The sequence below is a fragment of the Natrix helvetica genome, assembly GCF_964273705.1.
Source record: "Natrix helvetica genome assembly, chromosome: 16".
In the NCBI taxonomy this organism is placed as follows: domain Eukaryota; kingdom Metazoa; phylum Chordata; class Lepidosauria; order Squamata; family Natricidae; genus Natrix; species Natrix helvetica.
In genome coordinates this window covers 11615827-11643135 of record NC_138563.1, presented here as the reverse complement: position 1 = coordinate 11643135, position 27309 = coordinate 11615827, and the positions used below count along the sequence as shown (strand labels likewise).

The 27309-nt window shown below is 53.4% G+C and overlaps 2 protein-coding genes across 2 annotated transcripts in view; one reads left to right on the top strand and one right to left on the bottom strand.

Moving 5' to 3' along the window:
* Positions 1–27309, bottom strand: part of HAPLN2 (hyaluronan and proteoglycan link protein 2) — a 117302-nt gene that overhangs the window by 83474 nt on the left and 6519 nt on the right. The window lies entirely within an intron of this gene.
* Positions 1329–27309, top strand: BCAN (brevican; the record flags this gene model as incomplete). Its single annotated transcript, XM_081968648.1, is given in 18 exon segments — positions 1329–1361; positions 1363–1394; positions 1396–1475; positions 1478–1608; positions 1611–1765; positions 10852–10921; positions 10923–11022; positions 11512–11904; positions 13547–13721; positions 14750–14877; positions 15414–15707; positions 16760–17074; positions 19401–20204; positions 23639–23746; positions 24129–24287; positions 24684–24766; positions 25379–25523; positions 26083–27309. Coding segments are annotated over 18 exon segments (3399 nt in total). The 3' UTR covers positions 26277–27309.

The following is a 27309-nucleotide window of genomic DNA, read 5'->3' as shown; positions in this document are numbered from 1 at the left end:
AAGGTTTATGGGCTGAAAGTTGTTGCTGGGGTGGGTGGACGTGTGACTTTATTATATTAAATTATTCTTTTTTTATTAGTTTTATTGTTTTAAATGAGGTTTTATAGTCTGTAAGCAGCCTTGAGTTGCCATGTGCGAATAGGCAGCGATATAAAGTCAATAAGTAAGTAAGTAAAATAAACAAATAAATACCCTCATCTCAGAGGCAGCTGTTGCAGAAGCCCCAGGATTTACCTGTGGGAAGGCAAGGGACAAAAGAAAACAGGGCAGATCTGCCTGTATTTTCATTGTCAAAGCTGCGTGGGCCCTGCATAGATGCACACGTGTGTGTCCTGCTGTTTCCTTTCTCCACCCATGTCCCCCAGAACTTGGAGTAGGCCCCTCCAGGTCCAAGAAGGGGGGGAGGGCTCCCTTCCTCATGACATTTGTCCCATCTTCCAGTCAGCAGAAAGAGCCAGCGCTCGGTCCGTATGGGATGAATTAAGGAAAGGGTTTGGATTTCCTGCTTTGGGAGGAGAGGCAGAACCCACGGCTCCCACTCGGAGTATGTGGTGGGAGCCCAGGAGGTGGGGACTTTTGACAGATGGCTGGGCCCCGATCCACAAGGCGTGTGGTCACTTCCAGGAATGGAGGGAAGAGCTACTCCTGCACCCCACCCTGGTGGCCCACGGGTGGGCTCTCTGTCCACTTAGGATCACTTGCCGGGACGGGCAAGCAAGCAAGAGAAGCGGGAAGGAAGTTACCCCTCTGGTCTTGAACCATCGGCCTCCGCCCCCACCCGCCAAGCTTACCTTTCGCAAGGGCTTCCCGCTGCCCGAAAGGAAAGGCTCCGAGACCATCCGGGGAAGGAGGGAGAGAGCGCGGCCAAGCAGTCCGCCCGGTGCCGGCCGAGTCATCACTCGCGTCCTTCGAGAAGCGTCCCAGACCTGCCGGGAAAGAGGGGGGATGCTAGGGGGACCAGGCAGGATGAAGAGCCCGAGGGGAACGGGGGGGAGGGCGACAGGAGGATAATAAGCCCGCAGTGGGAAGAGACTCCGGGCTACCGCAATTGCCCGCGATCCGGAAAAGCCGTCCGGGCTCCTCTGCCCCTCCCCGCCCCCTTTCGCGTTCCCTCCAAAATGCTCATTCAGCGGCGCTGCGGGATTTCAGGAGTGCAGAATTTGGCTCCGGACCGTTAAGCTGCCGCAACCTGAACCAAAGCGCGGGGGGCGGGAGGGGGAGGGGAGCAGCGTTTCTCTAAGAAATGATCTCTCTTCCCCCACCCAGCGCTTGGCCGCGCGCCAAGGCGTTTCTGTAGCCGTCAAAAACCCTGCTTGGGCAGCATCCGTATGCAGCAGCTGGACCCTCCAGAACCGCCGGACCATCCCGAGAGACCCCGGATCAGGCCCCCGCACTCCCTTCGGGTTGCTTGCAGGCGCTCCTCGCTGGTTGGCTGCCTTTCCACCGCCGCCCCCTCTGTGCGGCGGCTTTCGACCTGCTCCCCCCTCCCTCCGCCGCACCCCTAACTTGAACCTGGTCCGCAGAGGGGCGAGCGGGCGTGGGGGGGGGGGGTATCCGGCACCTGCGCTTCGGCGCAGCCCAGCGGACGGGGCGCTGCGCGAGGGGGCGGGGCGAGGAGAGGCGGGGCGCCCTGCCCTCCCGGCCGTCCCGCTGCTCCTCCTTCCCGGCCGGGCTCCCAGCGCCGCAGTTCTGCACCGCAGTGGCCACCGCAGCGCCAGGGCCGTTCTCCCCGGGGGACGCGGGCTGCTTCTCCGCGCCGAAGTTGGTGAGTCCCGAACGCACCGCGCTTCTCCCTGTCGGGGAGGCGGTGGAGGTCACCCGGGCGGAAAGGCAGGTCGGGCTGGCCCAAGTGCGGAGTATCTTCCGCGCCGCCGCCCAAGGCGGCGAGACTGGGGTACCGGTTCTGCCCTAGCTGGCCGGCCGCGGCGGGCTTGCGATCTGCGGTCCGGAGGGCGTTGGCATTCTTGGGGAGCAGCTGGAGTCTGGGGGACCCTCTACGCTCCCTTCCCTTCTGGCCTCGGGAGCCCGAGAAAAAGAGAAGGAAACGGGCCAGCGTCGACTTCTTCGGGGTGGCGGCTTTTACTTTCCGGGGCCAGGAGGAAGGTATCCAGAGTCAGCCTGCCTCCGAAGATGGGGGTTTTATTTGCAACCGGGCATTCAAAGATAAAGGAGGGTTTAAGAATTGATACTTTAAAACGCAAGTTCTTCTCACGCTCCACTAATCTACCAAGAAGGGAGAAGGGGGAATCGGGTGCTTCCCCCTTCACTGAAGAGGCAAAGGTTTCCAATTGTCCAGCATCCCTCGTGGCAAACATTTTTTTTTTTCATTTTCTTGAGGAAGTTTGACTCCGGCGGTTTCTGTAGTGTTTTACTGGTGGGCTTTTCATTTTAGGAAAGGATTTGGTCCTACATCAAGATACATTTCTGAAGATGTTATCAGTACCTCCTTTCTGGTCTTTGTTTTGATTTGCTTGTTTGTAAAGAAAATATCTTACTGGTTGCAAGTAGTATGAGGTCACCATTGGGTTTCTGGACTAGAAGGTCCCACCGATCTCTCCAAGTGGGTCTCCTGTGCTTTCATTGGGAGCATCACAACTTCATGCCCTGTTCCTGTCTGGGGCTGCATGAGAAGGAGGCTCTCCAGCTCAGGGTCAGGGTCAGGGAAGCGGCTCCAGAGAACCACCTAAGTTTCCTCTGGACATCACACCTCGACTGCTGTGGGCTTCCAGGGATGTCACAGCTGAAAGGGACCTGCTTTGTCTTTCTAAGAAATGGAGTGTTCGCTATTTATTGTGTCGATGAATGAAACGGAGGCTCTGAAATTGACATGAAGATTAGCACTCTTGCAGATGAGCCCGAAACACCAACTCAGCCTCAGCAGGCTCCTTTTCCTCCGACTCTCTCTCCGACCAGCAGCAGCGTGAGTCTCCTGCTGAAGGGTTTGGAGATGACCCCCTCGCCCAGAAACTGGCCACTGGGTCCCAGGAAAAGGCTACCTGCCTTTCTTCCCGAGAGCAGCCTTTGTCGCTGACAAAGTCTAGCACTATTATAGACCTTCACACACCCCCATCAGGGGAAGCTTGTCTTTTCCATGGGCCTGATCTCTCAAAGCCTGAGCTTCTTTCAGAAGAAGGCTGCCCCTGCTGCCTGCCCCCAGCAGCGATAGGGATGGGAAGCCTCTGCCAGGGCCCATGTACAGACCTTCCCCTGCTGAGCTCCTTGGAGAGGTGGAGAGCAGACAGGGCCATTTGTAGCAGAAAAAGCCCTGCAGCCAGGTGGCACCCTGCACCCCAAAAGAACCCTGCCAGCTCTCTAGAGAGAGTGCAATGATATTGGTCTTGCAGGCCAGCCAAGGACCTTCTGCAGGGAGTGCTGGATGTCACTGCTGGCAGGACAAAGTCCTTTGCAGGAAGGAGCCCTCTTCACAAAAGGCTGCTTCTCATCCCCCTCCTGGGAGCCTTTCAGTCCCCAAATTCTTTCAAGCAGGCCAAGCAGCCTCTCTGCTGCTGTTGCCTGGAAATAACTCATTATGGTCCATCCGTCCGTCCCCCAGTTCAATGGCACTAGAGAAGCTGTTTTCTTTTGATGGTGGGCATTGCCCGCTGGAGCAGATTAGAGCCTACAAGATCTGAGGCAGGCAACCTAAAGTCAGAATCCCCAAGTGGAAAAGGAGGGAGATCCGGGAAAGGCCAGCTGGGATCCTTGCTGTGGAACCTCCTGACTTCTGGGCAAGTGGAAACATTAGAAGGCGAACTCTGTCCGTCTCTTCCCTGGGGTGTAGGATTGAGTCGTGCAGCTGGCTTTTCATGCCTCCATATTCTACTCCACTTTTAGGCTAAAATTGTGGCCAGATCTGCTGGGGATGACCTTTTTGGGGTTCTTGCTGAATCCCAAGGAGAGGGCCCCCTCCAAGGAGCCCCCTGCCCTGAGAGCCACTGGGGCACATGAGAAGACTTGCCTGGAAAGGGCTCCCTGATCTCCTGCCCCAACCTGGTGGCAGCTGCTAATGCGTGGTTTTGTTTCTGATCCCTACAAGCTCTTCGATATCTGCCAGGTTTAAGGAACTGTAACTTGTGGGTGAAACCCCCAAACCGGTCCATTTTGCACCAGCCAACTTTCAAACAGGCTTCAGCAACTTCCGAGGATGAGAAGACATTCCAGGCTAATCCCAAACAACCTTGGCATGCTTGGGGAGTGCACGCTCCCCCTTGGAGTCCATGGGTAAACTTCCCCATTAAGGCCCCAGGATGCCCATGAAAGGGAGCCCAACTTGTGCCCACAGGCTGCTGCCCGAAGCTTCCTCAACACTCCAGCGAGAGCAGCAGGAGCAGTGGCAGGTGACAGAAAAAGAGGGAGGGGTGTGAATCCAGCCCAGGGGCTTCCTAGAGGCCTGAAAAAACCCTGGGCAATGCTCCAGCTTTCCTGGCTGCTGGCCTGGAGTGGCCCATTGGACACAGTGAATAGACGCTCTTCAAATGCTTCTCCATTTGTGGAAGCAAGAAGAAATACAGGGAATGCATACCAACAAGGGATGTGTGTGTGTGTGTGTGTGTGTGTAAGATATGTGTGTTCTCTCTCTCTCTCTCTCTCTCTCTCTCTCTCTCTCTCCACTCTCTCCAGGCATGTTCAGCTTTTCCCACCAGAAAACAGGATATCCCTTGTATACCAGCCCCCTATTCATGAGCTCACCCCCCCCTCGACTTTTTCTGGGTCCATCCATGCCTGTTCCTGAAGAGCAGCCCTCCCTCCACCCGCATTCTGCCTGGGTCATGTTAGATCTGAAGATTTACATATCCCGTTTCTCTTTCTCTTCCCACAAATGGGGGTCATGACCCACAGGTTTATCCACACCAAGGAGCATCTGCCAGAAGGTGGCCTCGGGGGCTGTCCCAAGCCCTTGGTTTTGGGGTATTTCATCTCCATGTTTGTCTCTGCAGCTCCATTGTGGATGGTTTTGCCAGCAGAAGTGCTCCAGAAAGAATGGGAGTTCTGTACTGTGGGCAGTACATGTGGGCAGTCCTTCAGTGGAATCTAGGTGAAGGTTTCCATCAACCATGGACCTTCCGAGCTCCCACTGCTGGCATTGGATGCCATTCTTGTTATTTTCCGTGTCCATTAATTGACTACAGAACTTCGTACCAGCACAAGAGAAGAAATGTCAGGCAAGGCACAGCTTTCCCCCCACTCCCCCAAAAAGTTAAGCCCTTTTCATTCCCTTTGCAGCTGAAGTTGATGGAGCTGATGAGCTCTCACTTTCTTTGCCCTTCTTAATTATCTCTCTCCTCTTCTTCTCCTTTCTATGTTCAACAATTTTAAGCCAACACAGGAAACCTCCCCTTTCCTTTCCCTCTTTCCTTACCTTCTAAAACCTGTCATGAGGCTGTCTCAAGCACACATACATGGAGACTGAAATGATGTAGACAACAATGTGACATCTTAGCTGCCAGTTCTTTAACTGGTGTTGGCCATCATATGCATGAGGTTCTTCCCAAGAACCTGGGATGTTGTAATGACAAGTATATGTGCAGATCCAAGTGATTGTTATTAGCATTATTGTTAAAGTGACTCCATTGGTCTGAGAGATGGGAGGAGAGAGAGGGAGGGAGAGGGGGGGAGAGGGGGGAGATTGAGTTGCACCAGGAGGAGAGGTTGGGAAACATACTATTGCTTTGTATGTGAGTAATCAAAATTATGGGATGAGATACTTATATATGCTAGGCCTTGGTTGTGTTTGATCTTGCTTCTGAAACAAAATTGTGGTTTAGAATTTATAAAATTAGATAGATAGATAGATAGATGGATGGATGGATGGATGGATGGATGGATGGATGGGTAGGTAGGTAGGTAGAAATTCGATATGCAGAATAAATTGTGGTACTTCTGAAGCTTTCCCCAATCTACCTGTCCTGTCCTGAGCAGACACACAGGCGCAGAAACCTGATGAGCAATCAGTTGCTTGGGGCAGCTGAATGCAGGTGAACAGACACAGTTCTCACCCACCTCAGAGTCCCACCTAGTTTACCTGGAGGGATTTTGGTGCTCAAAGGTCCAAAGGAGTGAGCCAAAATGTAATTCAAGCCATAGTCCATTCAAGCCAAGCATCCTAACAAACTTGTTGGCCAGCACAGGTTACAAAGGAACAGAATTTTCACAAGAAGTTGAAGTGATGAATGGACCGAGTTTCTGATAAGCTCTTCTGACTGATGAGGCAGAGTAGAGAGAAACACTCACTTCCTATAATTTCACATGGGCTCATGCCAAGGAAACATTGCATTCATTATTAAACGCAAGTGGTAGCCACTCAGCAGAGCAAGGGAAGCCCCTGGAGAAAATCCTCCAAAGACGAGGAGGCTCTTCAAAGACATGGGGGGCCATACAAGACCAGGCATTCTTAGAGGACCATTTCCTGATTTGGCCTTTCACTCCTTGGGTTTCAGAAGTTCATTGAGACCATTTCCTGCCAACCTTTGGCCTTGGTTGATTCATAATGACGTAAATCATTGTCTTGGTTTGGTTTCAGTTATGTTGGTTTTTCCCATGTAATTGGGGCAGTCCACACCACACTCTTTTAGGGTCCCAGAGGTTGAAGGTAGCATCTTTTCTTTAAATGAATTTGCATTTGCCGGGTAGTTTTCACATAGAAAGACTATAACAGCCAAAGGTCACCTCCTCCAACCTTCTGCTCAAGACTGGCATTGGCCACAGCAGCAGCCGCCCTGACCTGGGTTTGGGGGTCTCTGGAGAAACAGGCAGGCTAATGCACTGGAAAGTTCCCAGCAGGCGACCATCTTTACCTTGTAGATAAGCCAAAGGGGTCAACTGACCAAGCCCATCAAGTCAGCACTGAGGGTAGAGTCGGAGCTGGGAGTGTCACCCAGCTGCTTTGCAAAAGCCAAGGCCAGAGCAGGCCTTTAGGAAGGGGACTGGACAAATAGCTGCCCAGCTCAAAAATCCTTGATGACCACCATGTATTTGGGCACAGGGCATAGAACTTCTAGTTGAAGCAGGAAAAGATGCCAAAGAAAAACATAAAAAGATCCCACTCCAGTATGAGTTTGTCTAAAACTGGGGGATGCTGGAAACAGATCCTTATGCCACTCCTGGATCACTGGATGGGAGGGCTCATTTTTTCAGCCTTGTCTAGGTCTTTAACTCCACCTCTTCCTCCCCCCTGGCCAGCCACCAGCGCTGCAGCAGCCAAAGCCTAGGAAACTGTGGGGGGAGTGGGGAGTGAGGGGTGCTCCTTCCTGCCCTTTGACAGCTGAGCAGACAATTTGAAAAGAGAAATGATCCCGCTGGGAGAAGCAGAGGAATGTTGTATATCACAGCAGGTGATATACAATGCCAGGCTGGGGCTGCGGTGGCAGCACCTTAGGCCAAATTACGTTGCCTCAGAGAATGGTATAGAAAGGGAAGCTGAACTTCAGGAAGAAGAAAAAAGCTAATCACAATTATTCGCTGATGTTCCAGAGCCTGGGAGAATTTCAGCTGAACGAAAGAAGAAAAAGACTTCTTAAAGTGCAGCTGGGCATGGAGCCACCGAGTCCAAGATTGGGGGTTCCTTTCAAGGAATGTATTCTGTTGGGGGGGGTTTGACTTGGCGAGGAGGGCAGCCTTACTCATTTTACCGCTTTAAAAACTGGTTACTTCCCAAGCCGATCCGGACCTTTCCCTATATTTCTCACCACTGCACGCAACGGTAGCATTGTATGTGCGCGCAGGCGCTCGTGAGAGAGAGAGCGAAGAAGCAGGACTCCGGCAACGTCTCCAGAAAAAGGGCAAAACCTTCGACAGACGCTGCAGGTGCAAAAAGTCTCGCTCCCACCCAATGCGGAGACGCGTTTTCTACTCTCTCTTTCCGCTCTCGTCCAGCCTCTTGCAAAGCGGGCAGCGATGCCTGGGACGCGGGGCGAGGAGCGGCCGGCCTCCCTCTCAGAGGCCGAGCCTGAGGGCTGGGGGCCTCTGGGCCGACTGGAGCCGAGGGACGCCTGGGTGCAGGGCCAAGCTTCTCCCTCTCAAGGCGCCCAGCCGTCGCCTAGAAGAAGCCGGGAGGGACTCAGCTCCTTTCCCCTTGTTGCCACTAGAACGAGCGAAGGCTTAAAATTCCCTCTCCGGAAAGATTTTTCTCCCCGCGGCCATCATCGATCGGTTCACCAAACTCCGTGGCAGGCAAAACCTTCCGCCAGTAGTGTATTAACCATTAAGCAGACTAAGCAGGGGCACCATAACGTTGAGAAAGAAAGAAAAGAAAGAAAGAAAAATCAATGAAGATTTGCACAGTATGTCCAAAGGGGGGGACACCAAGAACGTCAGGGCTTAGGGCATCAGTGAGCCTTCATCCCCCACTCTCGCCGGCCCTTGAGCTGAGCTGCGCTCCGTGCACCTCCGTGCACCTCCGTGCACCTCCACAAAGCCGGACTTTTGTTCGCCCGGGGAACGGCCGGGCATCCGGAGGAAGACGTCGAGCTCTGCCCAAGCCCGCTTGAGGGCTGGGGCTGCCGGTCGCGGAGCCCTTTCCGGGGCGACCGCGTCCTTTTAGGGCACCCTCCGTTTGGGGTGTCGGCTTTTCGCGCGCCTTCGGGGCGGATGGTCCGATCCGCGTGGGCGAGGATCAATACCGCGCACCTTCCCAGGAGAGCTGGAGGTACGGTCCGCGGCTGTTGCGGCGACCCCGAGAAGATGAAGGGAGACCTGAGAAGCAAAGGCGGGGATGGCTGCAGGCGAGGACCGGGCTGGTTGCCTTCGCCGCTTCTGGGGGCCAAAGCTCGCCCTCCCCCGCCTCGCTGCCTGGCAGAAGAAGCGCGCATATGGCAAAGGCAGCCCTGCGAGGAGCCAGACCAAAGCCGCGCCGATCAATTCTGGAGGAGACGGTTAAATGAGGCGAAGAGTCGTCGAGAAAGGTTAGCAACCCCTGGAAAGAAGGGCGGGAAAATGTCTTCCCCGTTTTGCATCTCGGCAGCTGCCGCCTGGCGCCGCCTCCCAGCCCGGGCCAAGGGGAACGCTAAGGAGGCACCCATTTTCCAAGGCTCGCTTTGGCAAAAGGCCTTTGGCAAAACTCGCGTCCAAGAAGTCCCTCGGATAGGACGACAGAGCTTGGAAGTGGCCTAACAGGTCGTGGGGTCTAAGGCCACCCGCGCTGCAGGATCCGCCCCACCGTCCCCACTGACAACTCTCAGCTTCGGCTTGAAGGGGAGGAACCGTCCCCTGACTGATAGCTGTCAAGATGTTCTTCCTATTTTCGATTCCTTTCTTTCATCCCATTTGCCTGGGGCAGTCTACGGCTCCTGGGCGAAAAGCTTCCCCACCCCAGGTCCCTCCCAGCCCTAGGAGTCTATGTTCTCCTCTCTCCTCTGTACCTGCACCCTTCAAGTCCTCCCATTGTCCAGTCTTGCCCCTCTGGAGCAAGCAGACTCCCGAACCCAGACTTCGTTTATCAAGTGTGAAGTTACTTTGGACATGGACTTGGAATCCCCTAGTTGACTGCCATTTCCATCGGGAAGGAATTCTGCATTCTTTGAATCCACCATGAAAGGGTTGAGAGTCCTCCCTCAAAGCAGAAACGAGGCTTCCAAAGGACGAAAAGCCTTTTTTGCACCGAGAAAGGGCCTTGCTGCTCTTCTTCATCCCCAGTTATGTCAGATTATCTTTCATCGATCTCTTTGGAACAAAGCCCACCTGATCAGTATTTTATATCTGCCAGGAGGTGATTTTTTTTTCTCCTGCTAAAATACCTGTCAAAAGTTTATAACCAACTCTTCAATAAAGAGATGGGTCTCTACCGCTCTGAACCGGTTGGACTCTCCCCTTGGTAAGACAGGAGAGTTGCAAAAGCCTCTTGCAGCCTTTCTCACCCGTTCCTTTCGAACCAAACCCACTTAGATGGACCCAGCAGGGAGGGAGGGAGAGTGGGAGAAGGAGAGAGAGGGAGGGAGAGAGGAGAGGGAGGATGAAGGAGGAGGGAGGGAGGGAGAGTGGGAGAAGGAGAGAGAGGGAGGAAGGGAGGAGAGGGAGGATGAAGGAGGAGGGAGGGAGGAGAGGAAGAGGGGGTGGAGAGAGGGAGGGAGGGGGCAGGGGAGGAGAGAGGGGGAGGAAGGGCTGGGAGATTGTTTATTTGCCGATAAAAGGCAGTGGTCGGACGGTGGTTCCCTGGGTGAAGGTTGCCAGTACTAAGCGAGTTTTTTTCCTCCCTGGCAGAGTCTGACAAGCTTCCTCTACACTATACTTACAGTATACTTTCGCGGTGACCTTTACCTACTAGATGCTATTGTATATCTAGCAGCATTTTCTTCACCAAAGCCAGTTCGATCTGAATTCTTCCCGCAGGGATTTCTTTTACTTTTTTCTTCTCCATTAAAGGCCAGCAGGTGGCGGTCTTGCACTTTCCACATTGTGCTCTCTAGGGGCTTCTTTTTTCTACTGCCCCCCCCCCCCCCAACCGTCTCCTTCGTGGTGGCAAATGTAACATTGCCTTCCGCTGCCCAGTTAAGGTCGTGGGTGAATCCCGAGGTCGCAGTGAATGTTGTTTTGTTTTCTTTGGGCGATGGAGCTAGAGAAGCTGAAGGCGAGACTGCAGAGCGGTCGGAATGGGTCCACTTTGAAAACTTCCTTTCCCTGGGATGCGGGGGGGGGGGGGTGTTTCTCAAATTGGAGATCAGTCCCCAATTGACTATTGTGCTATAGGAGGGCGGGTGTGTGTGACATCCAGGTCTTTTATGGGTAACAATCAGGTGCAGAAAAGAGCCGGTTACTTGTCCGACTGCCAAACAATCACCATTACAGCATTTTGGCCTCTTGGCCAGTTCTATAGTCCAGTTATGAAATGCTCCCTCTTTTTCTTTCTTTTTCTTTTAGTGAACTTGGGAAAAGACCATTGCTTAAGCTTCCCCTCCCTCTAACCCCAGCTTCCTGCCTCCCCCCCAAGCAGGACCAGGATGGCCTTCGGCCGAGACCTCTTGCTCTGCGCTGCCTTGGCCCAGCTGGTGTCTCTGGGGGCATCCTTCCACTTTGTCAGGGAAAGCACAGGTAAAGTGGCCACGCTGCGTGGTGAGACAGAATAGAAGCAGTGGCTGGGTGGGGTGGGCCAAGCCCTCTCTGGAGGGGGGGCTCACAGAAGGCAAGCATAGCAGTCAAGCCCAGAGGCTTCAGCCTTTTATCCTTCTGATAAAAGGGGCAGGAAGGTAATGACCGCTTGACTTCCTGTGCCCCCAGGCCTCTCAGGAGCCCCCTCCCGGATTATGCTGGTGAAAATGGATGGAACAGGCAAAACACAACATTGTCTGTCTCCCAAAACTGGTGGAGGGGAGAGGCCATCCAGGGTCAGGATGCTGCACTTGACCCTCCGGAGATGCCACTGTCAGTCATTGCCACAGTTTGCAAGTCAAAGAAAGGGGTGGAAGAGCAGCCACAAGGGGAAAGGACCGTCCCCAAAGACCCATTCAGTCCTGGCTGTTCTGCAGGTGCTTTCCCCCACCCCCAGCTTCTCAAGGCTTGCCCCTCCTTTTCTCCCCTCAGATGACCTCAAAGCTCTCCGGGTCTCAATTTCCAAGTATCCGCCCATACGAGCCGTCCTGTCTGGCAGCCTCACCATCCCCTGCCACATCACCTACCTGCGGCCACTGCCCACTGCCGAAACAGCCAGCCGCCATGGGGTTCGCGGCACCCTCCGAGTAAAATGGACCTTCCTTGCTGACGGCAAAGAGACCGAGATCCTTGTGGCCCGGGGCCTGAAGGTCAAAGTCAGTGAAATCTACCGCAACCGAGTCTTCCTGCCCTTCTATCCCGACTCGCCCACGGACGCCACCCTGGTCCTGAGTGAGCTGCGCTCCAATGACTCCGGGTTGTATCGCTGTGATGCTCAACACGGGATTGAGGATGGGCAGGATTTCCTGGAGGTGAAGGTGAAGGGTAAGAGGTTCCCAGCCCAAGCTCCCCGCGGCCTCTCTCTCTCTCAGGCTGGGTTGCATGCCTGGCTTTATTTATGATGAAAGTTCAGAAGACTAGGTGAACTTTACAGCCAATTCAGTTAGGAATTGGCTTGTTTTAAGTGTAACGTAATCCATAATCTGCAATATGCAGCACAGTGAAATCATTTAATGGATTTTTAAGCAGTAGCTTTACATTTGTTGCTTCAATTCTTTCATGTCGGCTCTCCTTGAAGCTCTTAAAATCTCTCATTTTGCCGCTTCCTTACTATGATCCAAAGCCATTTTTCTCAAACTACTACCCGCATATATCTACTATGTATTTACATTATTTATTTCTGCTTTATTCAATTTATGATCCCTATATTCTGAGCGGTGGACTAATAAGCCTTAGCAACCATTTCCTTGAAGAAAAGAGCAACAAAGATGATTAGGGGTCTGGAGGCTAAAACATGAAAAGTGGTTATAGGTATTGGGTATGTCTAGTCTAGAAAAGAAAAGAATTGATTAGCCGTGACATGATAGCAGTCTTCCAATACTTGAGGGGCTCTTACAAAGACGAGGTCAAGCTATTTTCCAAAGCACCAAAAGGCAAGACAAGAAACAATGGTTGGAAATTAACCAAGGAGAGAAGCAACCTAGAACTAAGGAGAAATTACCTAATGGTAAGAGCAAGCAACCAGTGGAATAGCTTTTCTCCAGAAATTGTGGGTTTCCCAGAAGAGATTGGACAGCCATTTGTTCAGAATGGTAGAGGGTCTCCTCCTGTTTGAGCAGGAGGTTGGACTAGAAGACCTCCAACTATTATTATACATCCTATGTTCCTTTCTTACTTTCCATGAAGCAAGATTCACATGAAGGGTATTAAAAAACATCATTTTAGGATAGAAAAATCTATTTCTCTCAATGAACGTCCTAACAGCTTTTCCCATAGAAGCCAACACTTCAATATTAGTTGATAAAGCAAAGCGTGCCTAGAGGGTAGCAGAAGCCCTAATAACATTAAGATCCTACAAAGGCCACTTCAAGAGAACCCAGCCTTGTGGAGTCTCCCGGTTTAACAATGAACGTAACAAACAGTGTATCCTTCCTCTCCACAGGTGGCAGGGACTGTCATGTCTCCTATATTAAGAATAGCTGTAGTGGGGGGGGGGGTGGGGGGGGAGTAAGATGTTGGAAGCAGCAAATCCTGTGAAAAAGTCCCACCCCAGGAGAGGGAGAGCCGAGAGGAAGCCTCCCTTGGGGCATCTCTTTAGGGGCGGGAAGAAAAGGGTCGGGGAAGCTACCTGGACAGCTGAAGGCGGGGCTCTTAAGGAAGTTAGCCTGGCACTTGCAACGGTCCTGGGAATTACTAGCGACGCTTGCAGGCTGCTCCCCTCAGCCCCCTCCGAGAGAAAGGCGCTGGGTTCGCCTTCCCCCTGGGCTCCGGCGGTCAGACTCCCCGCTCCTGCCCGACAGAGAGCGGGAGAGCCGAACAAGCCCCGGGAGAGGTCAGGCAGAAGCCGGGGGTGGCAACAGCGTTTGAGGGACCCGGCCCCACCGAGGAGAAGCAGCCGGGGCTGGCGGGGCCCGAGATCTGCCGCCTCCTGTCCCGCCAGGCGCCCAGCCTCTCTCTCGCCTTGCAGGGGTCGTCTTCCATTACCGGGGAGGGTCTTCCCGCTACGCGTATACCTTTCCCCAGGCCCAGGCGGCCTGCGCCCGGATCGGGGCGGCCATCGCCACCCCCGAGCAGCTCCACGCCGCCTACCGCAGCGGCTATGAGCAGTGCGACGCCGGCTGGCTGGCCGACCAGACCGTCAGGTAAGGGGGCGCGGCGGGGGTGGGGGTGGGCGGGTGGCCCTGTACGTCATCGGTCCGGAAGCCCCTGGACTGATGCGGAATGAGCCCGTCCCTCTTGTTCGTTACTCGGTTTGTTGGGACGGCAAAAGGCACCTTTAACTGAACCGCCGTCTTGGTGTGGATCTTATTCTAACGCAAAAACGTTTTGAAAATCCTGCAGCAAAAACGCATTTCCTGGGATGGGCTGCACAACGCTATCCCTAAGAATATCTTTGTCTGGACAGGAATATTCAACATGGATGCTTAAAACATTTTACTTTTGAAATTTATGTGTTTGTATGTGTTTTTATTTCATTTTTTCTTACTCCTCTTAAAGTTTTGTTTTCAGTCCTTAACTTTCTGGTCTGCAGGCATTAACAAAATCTAGTTGGCTTCTTAGTTATAATTCTGTTCAGTATTCATGCCTAGGAAATACCTCTATATTCTTTACCCAGACATATATTACAATGTATATATGGAGAAAAAGAAGCAGAATGCAAATATTAATGCATCCTGACCTGGAACTACTTTTCCAAAATAAGTATTTTAGAGTTTACTGTTACAAAGATACATTTGCTTCTTAACATAGACCAGCAAAATAAACAAGTTTCTAGTTTACTGAATTGAATTATTTGCATGATAATAAATATATTTTATGGATTTTTCCTCAATCCAGTTTTTTCTTCAAGCGGACACTGTATCTCTCAGAGCTTAGGTGGGGAAATTGCACAGTTCATACATAACTGGGCAGGTTGAAGATAGGGGACACAGGCCTCTGCTGACACCCTGCCTGGTCCACGTGGCTCAGGAAGTGGCTCAGGGGAGCCAGGAAGAGGCGAGGCCCATCAGAACCGAACTCCAGGCTGAATCTTTCCACTTTCATTTGCCATTTTCTCTCATAAAATGGTTGGATTATTTGCATTTCACATTCTTGGGTTCTTTTCCACCCTCACTTCAGGCAGCCAGTCCTGACTTGCCCTTTCGTGTAACCACACTATGATCACCTCTAGGTACCCCATCCATGCCCCTCGCGAAGCCTGCTATGGAGACATGAACGGCTTTCCGGGAATCCGCAATTATGGAGTAGTCGATCCAGATGACACGTACGACGTCTACTGCTACGCTGAAGAACTTTATGGTCAGTTTAGTGGCCAGAAGCCTTTTGCCCCACGTGGCTCCCGTCCCATTCAGTCTCCTTCTGGGACCAGGGCTAGTGGGTTGTCTTCTGCCAGGGGGTGAGAGGAGCCTGGCATGAGATTCACTCCAATAATCAAATAGGGCTTCCAGACATGCACTCGATAGCCAAATCAAGATCTTGTTTTATTGTTTTTAGCTTCATGGAAGTAGGTGAAGCCTAAGGGGGGAACACTCATTTTGCTGGTCGTATCTTTAGATCTTCCCTTGGAGATCTACGATGAGGGGCCACTGAAAATCCCAGGGCTGTGAACTAGACTTTTAAAAATATCTTCTTTTGAAATTAGTTTGGTTGTAGAATAGAAACATTACAAGAAACCCCCCTGTTGCCTCCTACTAGTAAATTTCATTTTTCTGATTTTTTTTCCTAAGCCAAACTGATTCCAAAAAACCTCTGTGTGGTCAGTATTTCAATCAATAGAAACATGCCGGTGCTTTTCTTTCTAAAAGCATTATGAGCTGCTGCGTTTCTGCCCTCAGGGGACCTGTTTGTGATGAGTTCCCCGGGGAAATTCACCTGGGAGGAGGCCAAAGCAGCATGTGAATCCCTGAGGGTGGAGATGGCCACGACCGGCCAGCTCTATGCGGCCTGGAACCAAGGGATGGACCACTGCAACCCAGGCTGGCTGGCAGACGGCAGCGTGCGCTACCCCATTGCGATGCCCCGCGAGAAGTGCGGAGGGAACATGCCCGGCGTCAAAACCCTCTTCCTCTTCCGCAATCAGACGGGCTTCCCAGATCCCCAGAGCAAGTTCGATGTATTCTGCTTCAGAGGTAAGCAGGGGTCTTACCTGAGGGATTCAGGGCTCCACCTCCGCGTATTTGGCCAGCTCCTGCATCGCGAGGGGTAGCTTTTGCCATCGTTTGTCTCCTGTCCGGGGCAAAGAGGACCATGAAAGTCTAGCTGGTTTGCCTTTCCTCTGAGACCGGCTGGGCTCTTATGAGCAGTTGTGTTTTCTTGCATTGTCCTCGGTCTTTTTGGCCAGGATCTTTCTAGAAAAAAAAGTTGCACGTTGCCAGCAAAGCATCCAAGTTGCCAAGAAAAGCTCAGTGAGTGGAGCTGAAGGGCCCTGGGGGTGAGGAGGGGGCTTGTTTACTCCCTTCTCAGCCAGGACATGATTTGCTGATGTTGAACTGCCCTTATTAGCAAAGGGCTTCCAGAGGCAGCAGGAGCCTCTCTGTGTCGTCCACTTGAAGGTCTCAGATACCCTCAGCTGGACAGGATGGGTGGCGCAGGAAGCCGGCTGTGCGTTCCACTTGCAGGCCTAGTGGTCATCTTCACCACATCTGGCAGAAGAGACTTACCTAGCAGTAGGTCCCTCTGGTTCCCTCCAATGGCCAGGCCAGCCACTGCTTCCCACAAGTAACATTCGAAGACCAGCTGCCTCTGGGAGCTCCTGGGTCGCCCAGCCCTCCCAGGTTTCTTCCCTTTAACACCCAGAGAGGTGGGGGCTGTCCGTTCTCCTTCATCACCAGAGCACAAAAGGGTCTGGGAGGAAGGGAGGGGCAGCTTCTGCCTCCCACCGTGGCCATCTGGCATCTCCTCCCATGAACTGCCATAGGCCAGTCTCCTCCTTGCTCCTTCTCCTCCAAAGGGGCACTGGAGGCCAGACCCAGAGCTTTCTTTTCTTGGCATGTTGTGGTTGTGGAAAGGCCACCTCTGCCCTCGTTTTTTGCCCAAGGAGGAGAGATTCCCAAGCAAGCAGCCACACACCTGCCCAGCCCACCTGCCCAGCCCACCTGCCCAGCCGGCTCTTAGGAGGAGGAGGAGGAGGAGGAGGAGGAGAAGGCTTGGGCAGTAACCCCTGCTTCTCTTTCTGCTGCAGAGGAGACCAGCCCCTCCCTGGAATCTCCCGTCCCCGAGGCAGAGAGCAGCAAGGAGATCGCCACGGTGACCCAGAAGATGGAGGAGCTGCAGCTGCCCGAGAGAGAGCCTGAGGGGGCCAAGGAGTCCAGGGGGGCCATTTACTCTGTGCCCCTCTTGCAGGACCCCCTTGGGCTGCCAGAGGAGCCAAGCAAAGCCTTTGAGGAGGCAGCCACCACAGAGCCCAAGGAGGCTGGCCCAGGCGGTTGTGACAGGCGGAGCGGAGGCGAAGAGGGGGAGGAAAGAGGTGGCAGCTGTGACAGGCGACATGGGCCTGGTAGGTGGTGGGAGGGAAGGGCCATCTTTTAAAAAAAAAAAAAACTTAAAGACGAGTTAATAGAGAACACAAACTGAAATTAGGAAACAAAAGGAGACAGGGTGAAAAAGAATATTTAAAGAGGCAATTCCCAATACTCTTTGCAACAAATACTGGCAAATTAATAAATCCCCTCCCCCAACTGATTACATACATGATTCATTTCTTCCCATAATCCTCCCCCCATGCCATTCACAGATCCAAAAATCCTCACTTCTGTTCAATTGTCAGCAAAAAAATCCATAAAGGGTTTCCAGAACTTTATAATTTTTTGTTCTTACTTTAGCCTTAGATCAAACAAGTCAACTTTATATTCCTTTCCTTTGCTTCTATCCATGTTCATCGTTGATTCATGAAGTTGCTATAATAGGATTGAATTTCCATTCACATTTACTTTCTCCCATCCCAAATATTTCTTGGGGTTTTAAAAACCCTCCTTTGTAAGTCCAAAAAGAAGTCCCAGCCCAGGTCTTTTTTCATCTCTTGATTTGTAATTTGTATTTCTACTCAGATTGTCTTCGCTATTTTGTAATCCTCAATTTCTTTATTTTCCCATATTTCCCCATCAGCTACAATTTGCATCGTCTTTTAATCCTGTCTATCCATAAACTCTTCCGTATTGTTGTCTATCATATTTCTCACTTCTTCTCTTTATATATATTTTTTTCAAAAAATGCGTTTACAGGTGCTGCAAAGTGCTGCCTAATTTGTTATATTGTTCTCTCCCAGTTCTTCAAAAATTCTTTGAAGTGCCACTCCCTTCTTTGCCATTTGGTAGATTTCACTTTCTTTTTGCTGCCTGGGACTTTAGTTCCCTCCAGCGGCTGATTTCTAGGCAGACAGTCCTCACTTAGCAACCCTTTATTCGACGACCACTCAAAGTTGCAATGGTGCTGAAAAAATAACTTTATACCAATTTACAGCCATTGATGACCTTTGCTGCATTCCTCAGCCACATGATCTCCATTACAGTCAATACATTGAACTGCCTAACCTGTGTATTTTTCTTCCTTTCCTCCCTTTCAGAGAAGAGAGAGATAGGAGAAAGGGAGTGCAAGAGAGTAAGCTGTGTGCTCTTTTACACATTGAAAGCTATACCAGCAGCCCCGTTGCTAAGAGCCATGGTCACGCCACACAAACAGCTTTTAGTACTGAGATCTATTTTTCTCCAATCCCTCTGTTCTGGGGTGGGGGTGGTGGTGGAGGGGGCCAGCGATTTTTGCAGGTTTTAGGTTCGTTTCCTTTGCCCCTGTTTTCTTTCAAACCATCTTGGATGTAGCACTTTCAGTTTCCCCCAAAATCAAAACAATCCACAGAAGTCAGATCCCACCAAGAAGGTTCACATCCGTATGTGGGACTGTCCCATAGTCTGCATTAGAGACAATGATCAGAGGGATGCCCTCTTTAGGCAGAAAAGAGAGATGGGGGGGAGGCATAATTGTCTGGAATGGGACAATTGGCCCCAGCTGCCTCCCCCAGCTACCCCCCCCCCCCGGGCCCCTGCCCCAGGTGACCCCTCCTTCCCAGCCGCTTGCACATGTTCACTGAGGGTACAGCCCTCTCTGTGCCCACGTGCGCCATTGCCAGCTGCTCTTCCCGGTTTCGTCAGGCGCATCCACGCTGGGCAGCATCTCTCTTCTGGGTTCTGGTGCTCTGGCACACTCCAGTTTTGGCACTCAGTGCCGAAGAGCTTAGGCATCACCATCCTAGACCCCCAATTGTCCAGCTATACTCAGCAGTGGCAGAGCAGTGGCCATGCGGGCTCTATTTCTGTGGCCATCTCCCTGATGGTCTGGAGAGACAACCCCGTCAGCCGATGGGTGGGGCTCAGGCTTGGGGCAGTTGGGGCAGTTGGAGGCCAGCAGCTGCTGGGGCCTTGCAAGAGGCTTCCCTGAGCCTGATGGGGCACGGTGTGTAGCTGTGTGTGTGTGTGGGGGGGGGTGCTTGTGTGTGACAAGAGACTATGGTCCTTGATCGAGAAACTCCAGGCCCACCAGATTCCCCTAATGGTTTTGCCTGGACATTTGAGAGCAGGTGGCTTGGAACTGCTGATTAACACCTGATGGTTGATGTTGGATCAATTAATTGCAAATTGATTAGAATTTGACACAAAGCAACAAGAGGCACGAATGTTTGATCGTGCCCACCTGTACAAAAAAGGAGGGCAGAGGCAGCACCCCCCCCTCAGAGGCAGCGTGTTGCGTGAAGCGAAGCTCCACTGCTGGGGCTTCCATTTGCTTCTCCCTGGACGTCTTCTCTCCCTCACCCATTTCCTCTGGCTTTTCAGAGCGAGAGCCCAGCGTGGAGGAGGCGCTCAGCACCCAGAAGGCCCACATCCCGGACCAAAGGCAGCAGAGGGAGGAAGGCGAGCCAGAGATTTCGGAGGCAGCTCCCCAGGAAGGGGAGGTGGAGGAGGGAGAGGCCAGGGATGAGAAGGAGCCCCACGGTGTCCACAGCCCTGTGAAACCCTCCCCAGAGACTACAGACAGCTTCTCCCACAGCCCAGAGGGACAGGCGGTGGGCAAAGTCCAGGAAGGTCCCTCTGTGTCTCCCTCAGAGACAGTCACCGAAAGGACCCACAGTGCCAGCCATGCTTCCAGTCCACCGGAAGAAGCTGGCGCAGGAACTTCTTCTGCCGGACGAGTCGAAAGCAGCCCCATTTCTGGGCCGTCAGTCCCTCGCCACCCCAGTCCTCCCCGAGAGGCAGGAGCTGAGCCTCCAGGGACAGCCGCTTTCCCAGGGACCCCCCAGGTTCTCATGCGTCTCCCGTCCCTGAGCATGACACCAGCCGGCTCGCCTGAAGAGAGTGGGGACCACTCAGGCTCTTCCTGGCCACCTCCAGCCTGGGTCTCCCCGGTCACCATCTCCAGTCCTCCGGATGAAGCATCGGAGGAGGAGCAGGAACCGACTCTGAGGACAACGGTGCCAGCTGCAGACAACGAAGGGCACCCGGAGGCTGTCCCCTCTGGAAGCCCTTTGGGTTTCAACTTCTTCAGCACCCCATTCCTGGAGGCCTCCTTGACTACTACCCACTCTCGGCCGGTTCTGCCCACTGAAAGTGCCAGCCTTGGAGCATCTGGCAGCGTGTCAGGTAATCCTTTTGGCTCTATGGCTTTGGCATCCTTGGCCACTATTTTGGCTGTCCTGCCAGACTAAGCCCATCCCTGGCTCAGCGACTCCTTTCAGGCTGCACTTTCCTGTGTCTCTTCTCCTCCTCCTCCTCCTCTTCCTCTTTCTCCCTGCTCATTTCCAGGATTGGGGAAGGCAAAGGAACCAGAGAAGCACACGTGTTTCCCACAGACACAAACCACCCTAGAGAGTGCGGGCTCTTTAAGTCTCTCCTACTTCTATGAAGTGTTTTTAACCATGGTTTCCGTGAAAAAAACGGCCCAGGAAGGAGACTCATTTGAAAGAGAATAAGAAATTAAAAGCTTTCTAGAAGAAAACTGTCTGGATGTCTGTACCTGTCTCTGTCTTTCTTTCCTTTCCCTCTTGTTCCTTCTTATCTTTCCTGCATTAATGAACTTTCCCTTCTGAGTTCAGGGAATCGCTGGAGCCCCGTTAGAGCTAAAAGGCGCACTGAGGTCATCAAGTCAACCCTCTGCTCAGCACTGGGATCCAAATAGCTTCTCTTCTCTATCCAATGGAGGAGGAAATATGGCCAGGGTTCAGAATCCGGTTGGGGAGGGGAGGGCAAAAGAAGGTTAGGGGAGGCCTTCAGGGTCCCCCAGGGTGTGGCCCCTGACTTCCCCTTTGTGTGGCTGGGGAAATCATGGCACTGATTGAGAGTATTTGGGCAGGCATTTTTCACTTCCATAAGATGATGAAATAGGGTGTGTGCTTGGAATTCGGCACTAGGTGACCAGAAACGCTGGGTTTTTCAACTGAGATCCTTCAAAATTGGGTCTTTAAGTGTTTTGTTTTGCTTTGTGACCAAAAAATATGAAATGTGGAGAGAAATTTGGGAAGTTTCAGAGGCTGAAGATCCCACAGCTGTATCTGAAGGCAGGAGGAGGCCTCCCTGGTCACTGCCATCCACTCATGTCCTGTTGCCTGGCACCGCTTTCTCTCTCTCTCTCTCTTTGGCAAAATGGTTGCAGCACCAGCCGTGGGAAATGGGTTGTCAGTTTCTGCATTTAGCTACCTTTCTGTCTTGCCTCTCTTCCAAGGCAACTTGGAAACAGGGCGTATCTGTAGCCAAAGGAGTCATTCTGCTTGATGGTAGAGAAGAGATGGCAGAGCAGGAGCTCTCGGAACAGCCGACGCTCAGAGCCCTTGCTTGCTCTCCCTCCTCCACCACTTTTCACTACCGCCCCCAGCCCAACATTAGAAGGATGAGAACCTCCTTGTCAAGAATATACTGCATTCTCCATCAGCCTCTGCCATGCCAAAGTCCGTGGCAACACGCAAGGTTGCCTGGTTTATCCCTTCCTTCCTTCCTTCCTTCCTTCCTTCCTTCCTTCCTTCCTTCCTTCCTTCCTTCCTTCCTTCCCACTCAAAGAGATTTCTGTTGGCTGTCGAGAGGAAGATGGAGCATTGGACCATCCAGCTGCCAGCTACAGGAGTCTATAAAACCACACAGTGCAGGCTCTTCATGAGAAACCAGTGTGCTGCAGCTGCTGCATTGGTGGGACCAGCAGAAGAGCTGGCCGCTGGCCCAGGAGGCCGCCTCACAGAAGGGCAGCAGCAGTGACACATTAAAGCAGCTCCATCATGAATCCTCCTGCCTATAGAAAAGTAGCCTTTCAGAGGAATAATTTTGTATGTAGGGCAATCTTCCCCGGGGCTGTTTTGTTGAATTAATCCCCATCCCCGTTTCATTCTGTGTGTGCTTTTCTTCTAGGGCTGCCCTTGGGTTGCCTTGCGAGGCAGGCTCAGCTGAGGTCTGCAAGGCCTTTTATTAGGTCACTTAATCCGGTCTGACTCGGCTGCCGGGCCAGGTCCCCTTGACGGCCCAAAGGCAGCCTGCCTATGCAGGGGAGAACCAGACGTGGAGTGTCAGGGCGGCCAAGGGGAGAAACGGAGCCCCTGGGGGCTTTGCACTTCTTGGACTGTGACCAGCTCCACCTCCAGAGCTTGGCATCAGGTTGTTCCTCCCCTGTTAACTTCGGCCTCTCCCCATGGTGCTCGCTCTAGGGAGGTGGGGTCATCTGGGAGGGAGGAGGGAGAGGGGGAAATGGAACAAAATCCTCCGAGAGATGAAAGGGAGGGAGGGCTTTGCAGGCATTTCCGACACTTGGAGCCCCTAACAATGCCCAACCGGGGTGTTGACCTGTCATACACCTTCTAAGGAGTGACCAAAGCAGCCCTCCACGCCGGGATCCCAGGCTGATGAAGCATCTTTGCAGCATTCCCCCCCCCTGCTCCCCCCCCAGCCTCTTGCTGAGGTTCCTGCCCATCATTGCTGACTGGGGGGGGGCAAGGCAAGGGGGAGGGTGGGAAAAGTCTGCCGAGAGAACCCCCAAACAACCCCCAAGCCTGGAGATGCTGCCTCTGGCTTAGCTCCACCAGGCTGGAGACACCTGGGCTGAAGTTGATCAAGGTGAATCCCCTGAGGGCCCCTGGTCTCCCTCCCCAGCAACTGGGACCTCCCAGGGATGGCCTCCCACCTTCTTCTTGGCTAATCAGTTGCAATTGTTTGGCAAACTGGGTTTCCATTTCATCCCTCACAAAAACACTCAAGGCAACGGCTGCATTCACACACATTTGCCCAGGATCAAATGCCACCATCCAGTCTTGGTTTTAGTAGTCAGGCGTGAAGCTGGCTCAGCTTTCGTTTTGGCTCAGGTGTGTTGCAGTGGTGGGTTCCGGACGGTGTGCCCCAATACAGGCGTACCGGTGGTAGCGGGGAGCAATGGCTGCCGTACCGGAACGGTGGCTGGTTGCGCCCACCCGCCCACGTTCCACCCACGTTGGGAAATGGGCCAATTGTGCATGCGCGCACAGAATGCAGCCCCTGCGCGACCTCCACCGAGCAGCTGAGTGTCGCTGGGCAGTGGTGTGTGCAGCCGTGTGCAGCGCGTATGCCCAACAAGCATGCCCGGCCCCGTGGCAGCATACCGGTTGCGACGGGATCTGGAACTCACTCCTGGTGTGTTGTGGTTTAAAGTGTTGCAGGAAGCCGGAATTCATGGTTCCGTTCAATTGCTGAAGCTCAGAAAAATAACCAGCAGGCTAAGCCTGTCGCTTGAACACGCCCGTCACACAAAAACGGGACCCGCTTGATGTGATACCTGGATATTTCACAGCCCATTGTGACTTGGTGTAGAAGGGAGCGGGGGTTGTGTGAACCCAGCCATCTCATACGGTCATAATTCTATCTGGACTGTTTCTCCACCCCTCCTGACCACCTCCTGATCGCCACCTGCTGCCCGCACCCTCCACCACCACCAGGCCCAGTGCCTCTGATGGGTCCAGCTGGGGCAAGAGATGGAGCTTCGTCTGCTGGGCAAAGGGAAGTGGGAGGATCGGGGTGTCTCTCCAAACCTTCCGGGATGACCCACTGCCTCCCCCATCTGCTTTCAGACACCTGCATGCCAAACCCCTGCAGGAACGGAGGGACTTGCACAGAAGGAAGGGGGCGCCCGGGCTGCCTCTGCCTGCCGGGATACGGAGGGGACGCCTGCAATGTCAGTGAGTAAATGGGGCACAGGGAAGCTGGCCAGGAGTCTGCCGGGGGTGCAGGGACAGGGCTTCCCTCGGGGCTGAGCAGCAGCCGATGGCCCCCAATTCAACCGGAGGGGAGGGGAGGGGTCCAGAAAAGAATCCTCCCGGGGAGGGGGGGTCGCGTCACAGGCCTCCAAACAGCAGCAGCCTCTCTTTTTTTCCACTTGCCCCCCTCCCTCCCTGGGGATGCTGTGCAAGGGGGCTGAATCCTGTGGGGCAGAGGGAGCATCCCGTGGGCTATTCTAGGCCCAGTTGGCCGTCCCTCCTCCTCCTCTCAAGGCAAAGGTCCTTCCACTTTGGGAAGGTCGGAGGCTGCAGGATTCATCCTGGCTTTTGTTTCTCTCTCCAGGCCTGAGGAAGTGCCAGCCAGGCTGGGATGCCTTCCAAGGATTCTGCTACAAGCATTTCTCTGCCCGGAGGAGCTGGGAGGATGCCGAGACCCGATGCCGAGAGCACGGGGGGCACTTGGCCAATATCATGTCCCCAGAGGAGCAGAGCTTCATCAACAGTAGGGGCCTCAGCCTTGGATCAGTTTGGAGCTGCAGGGCTGGTGGGATTGCCCGGCTCTCGTGGCTTCCTGAGCAAACCTGTGCCAGCAGCCCTTGCGGGCATTGGGCGTCTCCCCTCCACTGAGGGCCTCCGTTCTTCTCCCTCACCTATCGGCCTTTCCACCTGTGCAGTGGGAAGGGGTGGGGTATCCAGGGGCCCCTAGGAAGGAAGGAAGGAAGGAAGGAAGGAAGGAAGGAAGGAAGGAAGGAAGGAAGGAAGGAAGGAAGGAAGGAAGGAAGGAAGGAAGCTTTCATTGCTTTGGTTGCTCGTGTTGTCCCCTTCCCTTATCTGGGCCAGAGCAGGGGGGCTGAAGGGTGCTTTCCCCATTCCTGAAGGGTCCCTTCCTCGATTCCAGATCAGTACAAGGAGTACCAGTGGATCGGCCTGAATGATCGCACGATTGAAGGGGACTTCCAGTGGTCCGATGGGAGTCCTCTGGTAAGTGGAGCTCAGAAAGCTCCCTGGGCTGAAGGCTCTGAAGCTTTGGAAAAGGGGCGAGGCTGTAGAATTCAGTCCCGGCAAAGGAGCCCCTGCCAGCCTCCGGGGAGACCCTGGGCGCCCCCCGAAAGGAGGCCTTTAGGATGGAGAAAAACCACCTGGGTGGGGTCTTCCAAGTGGGAGGGGGGGTCTTCATCTCCGTGCCTGTGATGCCTCCTTGCGTGGTCTGAGCTGGAGGGAGGTTTTAGCCCCACTGAGGTTTCTGTCTGTTGTGCCCCATCCTGAGTGGGCTTATCCTTCACGTTTACTAGCAGTCCAAGCAAAAAGACCCACAGCTCTACAGCTGCCCTGTCCGCTGAAGCTGCCTGTAGTTATCCGGTGAGTTCAGGGTAGAAAGCAGCAGATTTTAAGAAAAATGGCTCCCCCCCCCCCCCCACACACTGATGTGTCGCAGAGCAGCCCAGCTATTCCAGTCTGGAAATAGGAGAAGCCCCTCCCTCCCTGCTTGAGCTGAGCGTCCTGGGCAACCCTTGCCCTTTGCCAGCCTTGCCCGCACGAGCAGCCCAGACCTGAGTGGCTGATCTCTCTCTCTTTCCCTGCCCGCTCTGGAAGCTCTACGAGAACTGGCACAACGGGCAGCCTGACAGCCACTTCCTCTACGGGGAGAACTGTGTGGGCCTGTCCTGGCGAAAGGATGGGAAGTGGAGCGACGTGCCCTGTGGCTACCATCTGCCCTTCACCTGCAAAATGGGGCTGAGTGAGTATCCGAGGGGAGAAACCCTCTTCCCCAAAGCAAGACCCCCTCCTGGTTTTCCCTCCAGGACCCTGTGAAAGTCCAAGCAAGGGCAAAGCAACGAGTCGGGGAAAGAGATGCCCACGGGAATTCAGGCTGGGCACCTAAGCTCATCCGTTTCCACAAGCCCTGAAGAGGCTTTGGGTGTGACCTCCCTTTGCTTGCCTGGCAGGGAGATCTTTTGGGGGGGGGGGTGTCCCTGGACACTAGGATCAGCAAAGAAGGGCCTCTGACCGACCCTTTGGGCACTGGAAGCTGGACAGTGTCCGTCTGAAAGAAACCCAGGGCCTCCTCCGTGGGGCAAGAGGCCCTGGGGCTGTGCCGGAAGGGGCCCTTCAGCTACGCTGGGCCTTGTCATCCTCCTCCGGCCGAGGCTGCTTTGGACACCAGGGTAATTTGGGACTTATGGTCCAATGCCAGCCCCCCCCCCCAGCTCTGCACCCAAATGCACCATGCTGGGCATTTCCCCCCCTCCCAGCTGTTGAGCAGGGGACACAACTGACCGTTGGACTTTTCTCCCCAGTCTCTTGCAGCTCCCCTCCCAAAGTGGCCGATGCGCAGATATTTGGCAAACTAAAGCAGCGTTACGAAGTCAATTCCGTCCTCCGATACTGGTGCCCAGAAGGCTTTGTTCAGCACCGCTGGCCCCTCATTCGCTGCCAGGAGAACGGCCAGTGGCAGCAGCCGCAATTTGCCTGCAGCCCCCCGGAGTCCTAGAGGCCGGCTGCCCCTGCCCAAGGGCCCTGGGGAACTTTGGGCAGCTGGGGACTTCTCGGGGGGTGGGTGGGGGGTGGAGCCCTGGGTGCCTGAGCAGGGTGGGCCAGGGGCGTTGGGGGGAAGGGGCTCCCAAGTGCAAACACTCATTGCCATGGGAACTGAGAGGGTCTCGAAGTACAAGGCAGGGGAGGGCTTCCTAGGGCAGCAGGAAGGGAGGGGCAAGCCTTTTTCTACTGAGAGCATGAGAAAGGGGAGCCTGTATGTCAGAGGCTGCTTTTCCCTCCTCTTCCTCATTCTCCTGCTATAAGTGATGTGCCTACTCCCCCCTCCCCCCCAAAAAAACCCACAGGGCAAACTAAAAGAGGCCTTTAAGATTCATGATCTAGTACAGAGGGAGGAGAATGTGGTGCCTTTTGCTCTTACTTGTTTTTTTACATTATTATATGTGTACACATAAAGATAATCTAATAACTAAATGGTTCTTTAAACAGACTTTTTAAGGGTGACCTCCTTTCTCCCATCCCACTTGGGGCTGCCCTTCTCATCTTACAGCTAACTATTCAAACACACAGCTCTCCCCAAGAGCCTTACACCCCCCCCCACCCCACCCCAAATAGGGGTGGGGAGCCTCCTGCTTCTCTGGCTGCCCATCTGATGGGACTCTGTCCCCGGGATGCCTCCCACCCACCCACCCACCAAGAGGGGACTGGAGACTTGCTCAAGGCCATCGGATTCATTCACTGAGTTGGGGGGATTCCCTTTGCAACCCACTGAATGCTGAGTTTCTGAATATTTGGGCCCAGTTATCAAACTATAGTCCTCGGGCTATGTATCTGGTGGATTATTTTTAATAATTGTTTATATCTTGTTTCATCATGGACAACTTATTTCACCATGTTGTAATGCATCCTTTATCATATTTGCAAGCAGAATGTCCATAAAAAGTGTAATACAGGGGATAAAATAATAATAGAAAAGTTTTAATATTTTTATTATAACTTTTTTAATTAAATAATGTCAGAGAAACCAAGAA